Here is a 12,500-nt window from a genome sequence, read left to right as displayed (position 1 = left end):
GAAATTCTAAAATAGAACAGCAGGAAACCGTTCAATTACAACCATTTCCCATTTCAAAGTTGTGTGCCCAAAGCGTTGACGGTTTGATCTGCCATGAAGAAAACACACTGCATTTGTCTAGGCTTTTAAATAAAGCTCTCATTATAACAATAACAAATGATGTTTGTTAAGCAGTAATCAAAGCTGGTCCCACATCAATAAAAACGTGTTGCTGTTCGTAGTAATAGTTTCATAAGTCAGTCGCATAAATGCTGCTAAGCAACAAACATTTGCCAAAAGAATTCCGAGAGAGTCGAGAGCCGAGCTTCACGGCGTTGAAAGAATCTTTGCTCCAAGAAGATAAAAGTGAGTATTTCATTTAATGCCATTGCTATTGAAACATTTCGAGTTGGGTTAAGTACAAGATATAATTTGTCACAACAATCATTTTGAAAAAAAGCTTTAACAGCCAAGAATGCTTATTGAATATTGCGTTTTCCTGCCACTTAACAAGTATCTTGGTTGGGACTAGACGTGGGCCATGTCCAGCCAGACAAATCAATATGAATTTGTTTTATTTCTCCTTTATCGTCACCGTTTTTATCACCGTCATTTCCCACATTGTTAGGGGCATTGGATTCAGTATTATGACTGCCTTTGACGTGTGGTATTGGACCTAAAGAACAGTTCTCTGCATACACAGATCTTTCCGATGGTCTCTTCCTCCGTCCAATTTTACTTCTAAACCATGCTACGAACCCACTTGTTTTCCTTTCAGAATTTTTGGATGATTTAACGTTGGCCTCACTATATTGAATATCATGATTTGATTGAATCTCCGGTTCAATTTGTATTTCACCAACACCCTGAACTTTGTTCGACGATTTTGGGAAAATGATTTCATTGTGATGCTTATGTGACGGCAAATCTAGCGATAGTGGTGTGATAGATGTGGGGGTTGGTGCTGGGGAACATGGAGGCGATGCACTGGATTGCTTCGATCTCTTAGGCATTGAGAGTTCTAGCCTCTTCCAGAATCTTTGAAGTTCCTGAAAATATAAAAGATAACAGTCATTGCAGCTATTTTCACTGACAGTCCCAACGTGTCTGCATGTGTTAAAATGTTTTGAGGGAAAAAGTAAATGTATGTTGAAAATAAAAAGGCAATTAAGTCAAATGGCTGATGACTAATCGTCACCGTTGTTTTATGTAAAGTCGAATGACTAATCGTCACCGTCGTATTATGTAAAGTCGAATCTTTTTTCTTCCATGGCAGATACGAATTTCATTGCGTTGGCTGATCATTGAGTGTATTTTTCTCTGGAGAAAATGTTAATACCGATTCCTAATTCCAACCACGGAATTGTTTTAAATTTGATCATATTTTCTTTCATATGAATAGTAATGTTGAATGTTGTTATATAATGTTTTTAGGATTAGTCAACTACTTATAAAATAGAATGTCTCATCATCGGTCTCTTTCAATTCAAGTAATTCAAATATCGACGTCCAAAAGAACAAATTTTATTCTTGCCTATGTAATAGGAACTCTAAGCGTTATGCTTCAGTACATATCTACGGGCAAGAACTAGAACTATTTGTCCGTGCGCATTAAAAACTTTTATGGGTATTCTTGCGCACATGTGAATAACGTTATACCTCCGTCAGTAAGAGCAGCCTTAAGTGTTATTCATGCTCACGTATGAACACGTAACTCATTAATGTATTCATCAGAACACACTCGTATAAACAATCCCGACGGATATCCGTTCGTACCAATGATTAACCCCTTCAACCAGGGATGCAACTTATGAGCAACACCATCACTTATATTTCCACGCACAGATGACTATTTCGAAAGTAGTATAGAACGAGCATTACCTGTTCTGAGGCATCATCCCCTGGATATTGTAGGTATGTCACTGTATTCAAAACACGCTGGAATGTGTCGTCGATATTGGATTCCTGTTTTATCTGCTGCATGTCACCTGGAAACGATCGAAAGCACTTTATAAAATAAAACAGTATGTATGAACATGTATGTATAATAAATATCAACACATTGTCCTCCTCCTCCTTCTCCTCCTCCTCCTCTCCTCTTCTTCTTCTTCTTGATCTGTTTCGCCTCCTCCTCCTCCTCCTCCTCTTCCTCCTCCTCCTCCTCTTCCTCCTCCTCCTCTCCTCTTCTTCTTCTTCTTCTTGATCTGTTTCGCCTCCTCCTCCTCCTCCTCCTCCTCCTCCTCCTCCTCCTCCTCCTCCTCCTCCTCTTCCTCCTCCTCCTCCTCCTTTTCCTCCTCCTCCTCTTCTTCTTTTTCTTCTTGATCTGTTTCGCCTCCTCCTCCTCCTCCTCTTCCTCCTCATCATCCTCCTCCTCCTCCTCTTCCTACTCCTCTTCCTCCTCCTCCTCCTCCTCTTCCTACTCCTCTTCCTCCTCCTCTTCCTCCTCCTCCTCTTCCTACTCCTCCTCCTCCTTCATTTTTTTTTACAGTTCCTTCTGTCTAATATTATCTAAATACTAATAATCCAATCTAACACTCACTATCAGATCATCACTAAATAATAAGTTATTCAAATTATTTATTCTCACCAACAATCACAGGCAGGATCCGCTGCTTCTTTTCAATCATCTCTGCCACGGCAGCTTGGAATTCAAACTGGCACCAGTTCCTGGACACAAAAGCAGGGCTAATCACCAGTAGCGTCCTGCGACTCTGACGCACAGAATCCATAATGTTGGATGTGATGTCTGGAAAGAGATACATAAGAAGAAAATAAGAGTTCCTGGATACAACAATAGGGAATGAGATTAGAGGAAGAGTAGCGTCCCTTGATTGGACGTCACCTTACAGAGAGAACGTCAATTTGGTTTTGAAGTGTCTCAAGCCGCTTTCACCGGAATCGAGGACGAGAGACGCATGCGCACAACCAACATGACGTTCTCTCTCTAATAACTTTTCCACCGGTGACGTCACAGACCATGGGTGACGTCCAAAAGGGACGCTACTCTTCCGCTAAGCTCATTCCCTATATGACTCATCACCTGTAGCGTGTCAGAGGACTGGCAAACAGACTCCATTATGTTGGATGGGACGTCTGGAAAGAGATATATATAAGAATATTATAGATCCTGCACACAAAAGTCCAGAGCTCAGTTGGTAGAGAAAAGGGACAAAGATCGATCCAGGGTGCAGTCGAGATTTTTTTCTGACCCCGCCCCCTTTCCACTCAGCAGTGGTTGGGTCGCTGGTTCTGTTAAATCTGACGAAAGTACTTTATGAGTAACTAGCATCCTATCCAAAGGGTAACGAGCAGTTGCTTTTGTCCGTTTCACTCTTTAGAAACTGGTATACACTCTAGCTCCATGGGCCATATGACTCTGAAGGACTACTTTTTTGTACACAAAAGCAGGACATATCATAGGTAGTGTCCTGGGATTGGCAAACAGACTTCATAATATTTGATGTGCTGCTTTGAAAGTGATTAATATATAATATAAAAGCAGTTCCAGGAAATAACAACACGGCACGTTACCAATTGTCCCCTTCGATTTTGGTACACAGATGCCTTCTTTCTGGTGCTTTATCCGTAATGTGGAGATCCAAATATACCCTAGATTTTTTAAAAAGCAGAATATTGTTTTTAAAGCCGGGCTGGATAAAACTGTGTATCTCATTGACACACATTGCAAAGAGTGACTATCGTGAAATTGCATTGATCTATATCACACAATGTAACTTACATTTCCCAGGCATAAAGTCTCGCTCATGGATACAAAGTGTAAAAGCCATCTGATCCTCAAGAACGGGGATGAGGCATTCCATCACAAATTGTCTGTCTTTCTCCATAGATGCGTACGATACAAAGGCATCATAAAGACGACCATCTGGTTATTTAAACAAACAAAAATCATATTGATATTCCAAAAATCAAATATTTTTAATAAGTTTATTGATCAATGCTATAAAAAAATTCAAAAAGCTAGGACACTTAGAAGGAAAGCGAAAGTAAAAGAGCAAGTCTAATTTTAAAGTTTGAGAAACGTTGACTCGTATTTCAACCCTTATGTGTGGATAGCTATCATTTATGCATGAGTAAATGTCTTACCAAATAGTGAATGAGACACCTTTCCTCCATTTTCAAATCTTGACTCTATGCTAAGCATGAATATAAAAATTAAAAAATTACACCCTTCCGCCACGGCTTCATTAGATACCATCGCCTTGGCATTCCATGAAGGAATATAGATAATCTATCAAACAAGATGTCTGATGCCAATAGGAAACGCCCATGTTATTCAAAAGGCATGGATATAAGTCCTATAACATTCTAAATTAATTAATGCAATTTTCTAAATTCAAACCAAAAATGAATAAACTATTTTAACTAAAATTGATACACGACATCAAATATAATTAGCGTACCGTCGTCTTCAATCTGTTGGAACCAGAGGACCAATTTCAACATGGTGATGTTCCCACGTCTCCATAATAGATAAAGGACTACCACGAGAACGATCACAACCAGCACCACCATGGACGCACTGATGCTGACCGCATAAACGAACGACGTATCATCTCTAAATTCCTCTACAAAAGAAATAATAAAAAACAATAAATGTGATTATTATGAGGATATGTTAAGATGGAAGTCAGATCTGGGGAAAACCAACGAATCAGGGAAATGTGATATAATGAAACTTATAGTGTCCGAAGTCAGAGTGGGCCAGAGTAGTTAGGTTGGTGGGCCATTTGCCAGATTGAGTCGCTGTCATATTTTTTTTCCAATTTCTTTTTTTAATTGAATTACTAGACGGGTCTGTATGACTTGCCCGAGAACACGTTTCGGCAGACAAAAACAAATCTTGTCCAATAGGTGGCGTGTAATTTCTAAGGTCCATTTAACGATACAGAAACTGTGATACGTCCCAGCTCCATGGACTTCATCAAGTGCTCAACCGACTATTTTACTAGTTAGTAAACGAAATTTAAAAGCAGAAGGGTCTGTAGCTCAAATTGTGGAACACCCATACTGCCGGAATCTGGATAAACACATATTTAAAAATCTGGCCAGAAAGCTCGTCCTTCAATTATCGATCATTTTAAATGATGCTCATCTTACTTATCAACCTGGGACATAAGGAAGAGCTCTCATGGCCCCAGGTTTGAGATATCGATGTTTGAAGGACGAGTTTTCTGGCCAAATTTTTAAATACGTGTTTTTCCAGAATACGGCAGCATAGACCTGATGGTTGCAAAGTTTTTTGAATAAATTTAAACATCAAATTAAGTAAATGCTTAGAGTGTTTGTATAGTCTTCCCTACAACACGAAAGATAATCTTCACGGGACGTTTTTAAGACATATTTCTAGTAATATTTTTATTATGATGTGTTTAAAATATCTGATCATTTATATCACTGTTGAAAAAAAGAAGATTCAAGCAGCATATTCTGTTTAAGCGCAGGCCTATAATATAACACTCTATATGAACTAGGATAAGTGCCCGTCGGCCTTCCCCAAGAGGAGTAAATATTTAATATATCAACTCTTCTTCTTCTTCTTTCTATTATTATTATTGTTACTATTATTAGTATTATTATTATTATCATCATCATCATCATCATCATCATCATCATCATCATCATCATCATCATCATCATCATCATTATTATTATTATTATTATTATTATTATTATTTTATTATTATTATTCATTATTATTATTATCATTATTATTAGTAGTAGTATTATTATTATCATTATCATTATCACTATTATTATTATTATTATTATTATTATTATTATTATTATTATTATTATTATTATTGTTATTATTATTATTATTATTATTATTATTATTATTATTATTATTATTATTATTATTATCATTGTTATTTTCATTGTCATCACCATCATGATCGCCGTCATCATCATATTTATTATCAATAATATTTTCAAATACAATAGAAATCATCTGGTAAACATGTCCCACAAAATAAAGACTTTCAAAGTCGATGCTTTATCCATACTTTTTTAAAATGAAATTCCAAGAGGCTAATAACAGACTGGAAAATCTAAGCCAACCAAAATAAAGAGCATTGATTAAAAATACTTTGTATTTAAATATGGCTCTTAGCCACAGTAAACCCCGTGTTGTAATGCAATCATTTGTGTGGATGGCTGAGAATGAGATGCGCAAATTTCATAAATTGAGTTCTATATGCAGTTGTCTAGATCATATCTTTCAGATCATTTGACACCTTAAATTTTCTTTCTATGTCTATTAGAACCCAAGTTATGAATTTATTTTTTTTCTGAATAAAATTTGTTGCTATGGGAAACACTTAATCTTCGATTTTGGCTCATATCTCGAATCGAAGCTTGCAGCATCTTCCCGGGTTTTTTCAACCAGCCTCACATTTATCTCCCGATCATGGAACGCCTTAGATTTAACACTTTGCACAAGGCATGAAGCATGGTTCATGCTCAACCCGGTTTGAGAGCTTTGCCAAGATGAGGGTCGTTTAAATCGATCCAAACTTGAAGGAGGTTTTTTTCTGGCCAAATTTTAAAATACGTATTTGTCCAGAATATGGCAGTTAACTGGTTAACTCACTCAACCCAAACACCGACTATATCCGTAGTGTCCAGAAAATTGCAATTAACTGGTTAACTCACTCAACCCTAACACCGACTATATCCGTAGTGTCCAGAAAATTGCAATTAACTGGTTAACTCACTCAACCCTAACACCGACTATATCCGTAGTGTCCAGAAAATTGCAATTAACTGGTTAACTCACTCAACCCTAACACCGACTATATCCGTAGTGTCCAGAAAATTGCAATTAACTGGTTAACTCACTCAACCCTAACACCGACTATATCCGTAGTGTCCAGAAAATTGCAATTAACTGGTTAACTCACTCAACCCTAACACCGACTATATCCGTAGTGTCCAGAATATGGCAGTTAACTGGTTAACTCACTCAACCCAAACACCGACTATATCCGTAGTTTACCCTGGTTACTTTAACACCATGCCTATTTATTACATTTTTATGAGACACATTATAGGCGTAGTATCAAAGCTAATGTTTTAATTTATTGAATGTTAATGGTAGTTGAGAAAAAATATCTATGCACATGCTCATTTTAATATATTTTTCTTCAATTTTCAAAAGTAGCAAAAATCTCTAGGATTGAGTGAGTTAAGCGTTCGCTTTATGCCGACTCAAGATATTGAAAATACAAATAACTATAACTTGATACGGCGGAATAAATGAAATATTATGATAAATGTTTAAGCTAATGAAATATTTATGCCGTCTTGTAAAGGCTTGGAATGCATTTTAGTATTCTGTGATTCCTCGCTTTTAACAATACTAATACTTGGATAGTAAATATCAATCATGCTAAGGTGTTGTTTAGAAGCAGTAATTTTTTTTTTTTTTAGCTTTGTATAGTGCAATATCCACTAAATGTGCTCAAAGCGCTTTACAAGGGGTCCCTGGTCAACAGCAACATTTAACATGTAGGACGGAACATGACGCCTGTTAGGCGATATTACAATTTTTCGAACAAAGACAACGCTGTTAACGGCCAGGTACTCATTTTACACCTGAGTACAGTGAGAGAATGTGAGTAAAGAGCCTTTTTCCAAGGACTCAACTATGCGCCGAGTGTGAGGCTCGAACCCAGGACCTTCCGATCCGAAAGCGAGTGTCATACTACAAGACCACATAACCGCACAAATCCAGTACTTACAAATCGGAGCTGGTAATAGTCATTATCATTTGGATTTTTCTTTATATTGTTACACTGCGGCCCGAAAAAAGGCCTTTTTTTCATTACTATAGAAAACGTTTCCTTCAAATATTGATTGATTGTGGTTATGTGGTCTTGTCGCACCTATGCCACTTGCTTTTGGATCGGAAGGTCCTGGATTCGAGCTCTTTACTCACATTCTCTCACCGTACCCAAGTGTAAAATGATTACCTGCCCGTTAGCATCGTTGCCTCTGTCGGAAAAAACAAAGTGTAATGTAGCCTAACAGGCGTCATGTTTCGTTCAACATGTTGCGTGTTGCTGTTGGTCAGGGACCCTTTGTAAAGCGCTTTGAGCACGTTTAGTGAATATTGTGCTATATAAAAAAGCCCAGAAGCTCAATGATTGAACTGAATCCCAAAGGTCCCCAAAAACGTCTCAAACCTTAGACTTCACAGATTTTGGCAATTGTCGGTAAAGTTAGGGGTCATCTCTATTGATCGAAATTTGAAGTTTCCTAGTCAAAAAAGAAAAGAAAATGACACTAAGGCTTTGGCAGAGATAATTGGATTCTCTGATGTCACGTCGCCCAGCAACGGCGGCCATCGTGGTTCTAAACAAAGAAAACCGGTACTTTTTATATAGAACTTTTATAGAACTTTTCACAAGTCTTGTGATCAGAATGTGTAAAACTAAAAAAATGATCAGATTTATAATGTCTTTTTTTCTTCTGGATACGCTTTTATGCTCGTCGGAGAAATATTTCATAAGGGCGTCCGCCATTGTTCCGATAGTTTATAGCCACATACTAAGTTGCTATGCGTCATGACGAGGGAAGTGACGTTTCGACTGTTGAAGCGTATATCGACGGCAATCATGGTTTTAAGTGCTGCAAATTATCTATTGTTTACAACGTAACAGTAATTGTGGATTAAGACAAAATGGTTCGACTCACCGCATTTACGGATAAGTATTGAGAGAAATATAACTCTCTTGACTTTTTTCACGTAATTAAGCATAATTTATTTGTTATCGAGTCATTTTCTTTTTCACATTGGAGGGGCTAAGGGAGGAGGGGGGGGGGTGGGGGCGTCGCAAAATGTCATTTCTTTATTTCATTTTGAGTGAAGCAGAGACATGTATGAAAAGGAATTTATCCTAAGCAAAGATTTAATTTGTCCTAATATTATTTAATGTAACAACTTTTAAATATTTTCATTTCAACACTTAATTCCTTGACTGTTTCAAATAATGTTTGCAGTTGTAGGCTTGAGAGTTTTGTAATGAATGTGTTGATTAAGAAAACCAATGGTTCAGAAGTCTGTGGTCTTGTTCCCTATGTCAATGGAGACGATCATCATACAACCGTCGCTCTAAAATAGACATTTTTTTTTAATGGCCAGAAAACTTTTCCTTCAATTTCTCAAGATGAGGTTCATTTTAATAGATCAGTATTTGAAGGACGAGTTTTCTGGCAAAATTTAAAATAACTTTTTTTTAAAGCGTACCAAAGCATAGTCGTGCAATTCTTGAAGGTCAAAGGTTTATTCGGGTTGTTGCTGCGCATAGACCACAATATAATAATTTATTTTTACCCATTGAAGAAATAAATCTGAACTATTGCGAATCATTTTCTGCTTTACTTTTATTGCAGTCTGCTTCAGTCTTATTATTAGGTGACTATGATAAATGAGGGAGGTTCGCTTGATTATGGAATCGAACCTGGGTCTTTTATGTGTCAATCCGAAGTAGGACAATTTGAGCCACTGTTCCCTGGACACAGAGCAAGCGTTGTCTTTTATTATCGGTCATTGGCTAAATTATAATATGTGAGCCAATGTGTCAATCTAGTCTTATGTCAAATGAAACTAGATGAAGAAAATAGAGTTTAAATTCAAAATCTATCCTCTAAAAAACAGGGTAGGGGATTAACATTGTTCCGTTGCCGAGCACAGAATTACTGGCAAATCTAAAAATTATTAAACTATTTTTTTACAGATTGATATACGGTACGAGTAACTGGTTAACCTTGTATTGTGAATCCCAGTTGATAGGAACGTTTGTTCGATGAATGTTCATATGTCCCAATGCATCCAGCATTGATATTAGTAGTAGTTGGTCATGAGACCTTTACGTCATGTTAGCTTACGGCGTATGTTATGAAAGAAGAGTAAGTTTTCATATGTGATCTCCAAATTCCTAAAATATAAAAGAATAAAACAGCAACACAGACGGGTATATCTGAACGTGCATTTTTATTTATTTTGCAGGTTTAATTCCGCATATCCATGCTCAAACTGATATGTTGATAGAACAATTGGGGCATTATTTTTCTTTGTCAAGATGAACGATACATTGGTGATGTTAGCGATGAACTTTGGGTGTTGAGCATGGTATAAAGTAATGAACAAACAAAAAAATGAACACAACAGCTTCAGACCGTTTTTAAGAAACAACATTCTAAACTGGGGAAACGTTTTGGGCTTAAAACGCTCATTCATACAATTACAAAAAACAATTAAAACGGTAACACCCCACTACAAGACCAGATAGACTGAAGAAAGGTTCTCGTGAAATGTTACAATAATAATAATAATAATAATAATAATAATAATAATAATAATAATAATAATTGATCTTTATTGTCCATAAATATGGCAATTTGTCATTTAGTTACACTTATTATAACGTTATATGATAACTATAACATTGAACAGATATTTCACTCCTACTTATTCTCTCTCTCTCTCTCTCTCTCTCTCTCTCTCTCTCTCTCTCTCTCTCTCTCTTCCTCTCTTTCTTTCACGCGTGCAAGTGTTACAATTCTGGCAATTCGACACCAAATATTATCATCATTATCAATTGGTCGATTAATCTAACATTAAATAAATTAATCAGTCAATCAGTCAACGCATCAATCCTTGATTTTTTTGTTTTATCTTGTTTTGTGTTTTATCTTTTTTTTTAAGTTACCGTTTTAACGTTAGTTTCGTGGCTAATAAAAGAGTTTTGAGCCCAAAATTTTAACATTTTATTCTCTTTTGAAAGCTGTTATATTTTTTTTATTTGTTCATTACTTTCTATAGTCTACGGCTTTTGGTAGCTAATTATTCACTTTATCATAGTGAAGAAGACTTGAACCACTTTCGTTGCATGCACGTCATCAAGTCCTTTGACATTCCTTGTGACCAGGACAGTTAATCCTCTGCAAGTTGAGAGACAGGTGTATATAGTTTACTCTCAGGCAAATTTAGAGACATGTGAAAACAGTTTATTCTCTGCAACTTGAGAGATATGAGCTTTCCCCTGCAAGAGACACGTGGATATAGTTTACCCTCTGCAATTTTAGAGACATATGAATACAATTTACCCTCTGCAAGTTGAGAGACACGTGGATATAGTTTACCCCCTGAAATTTTAGAGATATATGAATACAATTTACCCTCTGCAAGTTGGAGACACGTGGATATAGTTTACCCTCTGCAATTTTAGAGATATATGATTACAATTTACCCTCTGCAAGTTGAGAGACACGTGGATAAAGTTTACCCTCTGCAATTTTAGAGACATATGAATACAATTTACCCTCTGCAAGTTGAAAGACATGTGGATATAGTTTACACTCTGCAATTTTAGAGACATACAATTTACCCTCTGCAAGTTGAGAGACACGTGGATATAGTTTACCCCCTGAAATTTTAGAGACATATGAATACAATTTACCCTCTCCAAGTTGAGAGACACGTGGATATAGTTTACCCCCTGAAAGGTGAGAGGCGTGTGGGTATAGTTTACCCCCTGCAAGATGAGAGGCATATGAATATAGTTTACCCTCTGCAAGTTTAGAGACATATGAAGGGAGGTTGTGTGTGTTGGACCCGCGATCTCAAGTAGTCGGAAAGAGAGCGCTCTAATAATGACTAGGGTTAGAGACGATCTATTTTGGGATCGTGGATAGCTAAAACGGTAGAGTCACGCTCTCCCCGGCCAGTCGGAGTTGTCGTACCAGTAAGGTCGCGGGTTCAAACCCCCATCACCGCCGCGAAATTCTTATTCTCTATTTATTGTCTTCTGGCACTTTCTTACTCACTTCATCTCTTGTTGAGACATATGAATACAATTTACACCCTGAAAGTTGAGAGATTAGTGAATACAATTTACCTTCTGCAACTTGAGAGACATGTGGATACCATAGTTTACCCTTTGAAAGTTGAGAGGCATGTGAACAAAGTTTAACCCCTGCGATTGTGAGACTTGTGGAAACCTAATCTATCGTAGCTGACGAGAAGAAAAACAACAAAATTGACATAATTTATACTTCAATCTCGCTTGTCATCTTAGGGAAAACACCAGTGAGAACCCACATTTCTCACTTAACTCTCCCGCTTAGACTATCATAAACGTAAAAGGGCTATAGGCCTACATAGTATTGTTTGGTTGGGCGATTGATTGATCCGAAGGGTAGAAGTGGGGGTTGTTTTAATTTTTACTAAAACGCTTTCCCTTGGAATGAAAATAACTGAGAGTATCTTATCGTTGTCTATAAATTTGTGTTCATCTGTGCTCAACATTCGTGTTCCGTCACGTCCAACTGGCATTATGTTGAGAACTCTAGAGGAACGCCTAAAAAACAGTCCCTCAAAAAAAAACAAAAAAAAAAAAAAAGAAAATAAAACAGATTTTTTAAAAATTAATTAAAATAAAATAACAATCTTATTTTCTCAGCTCATGTCTGCGCGGATTATTTTTATTGTGATA

At 36.8% G+C, this 12,500-nt stretch overlaps 1 protein-coding gene across 4 annotated transcripts in view; it reads right to left on the bottom strand.

The window, feature by feature from the left end:
- Nucleotides 1-12,500, bottom strand: part of LOC144969308 (uncharacterized) — a 62,331-nt gene that overhangs the window by 2,441 nt on the left and 47,390 nt on the right. For all 4 annotated transcript variants that reach the window (XM_078908433.1, XM_078908426.1, XM_078908419.1 and 1 more), the window contains exons 7-11: nucleotides 4,401-4,565; nucleotides 3,719-3,862; nucleotides 2,567-2,725; nucleotides 1,861-1,967; nucleotides 1-1,028 (exon numbers count right to left, since the gene is read on the bottom strand). The exon at nucleotides 1-1,028 is cut by the window's left edge and continues 2,441 nt beyond it. In XM_078908433.1, the coding sequence (XP_078764559.1) occupies nucleotides 486-1,028; nucleotides 1,861-1,967; nucleotides 2,567-2,725; nucleotides 3,719-3,862; nucleotides 4,401-4,565 (1,118 nt within the window). In that variant the 3' untranslated portion in view covers nucleotides 1-485. The remainder of the gene's footprint in view (nucleotides 1,029-1,860; nucleotides 1,968-2,566; nucleotides 2,726-3,718; nucleotides 3,863-4,400; nucleotides 4,566-12,500) is intronic.

The sequence above is a fragment of the Berghia stephanieae genome, chromosome 1 (genome assembly GCF_034508935.2).
Source record: "Berghia stephanieae isolate SIO BIC M18660-M18661 chromosome 1, UCSD_Bste_1.3, whole genome shotgun sequence".
Lineage (NCBI taxonomy): Eukaryota > Metazoa > Mollusca > Gastropoda > Nudibranchia > Aeolidiidae > Berghia > Berghia stephanieae.
The sequence above is the reverse complement of the archived record's forward strand: the minus strand, read 5'-3'. Positions and strand labels throughout refer to the sequence as shown.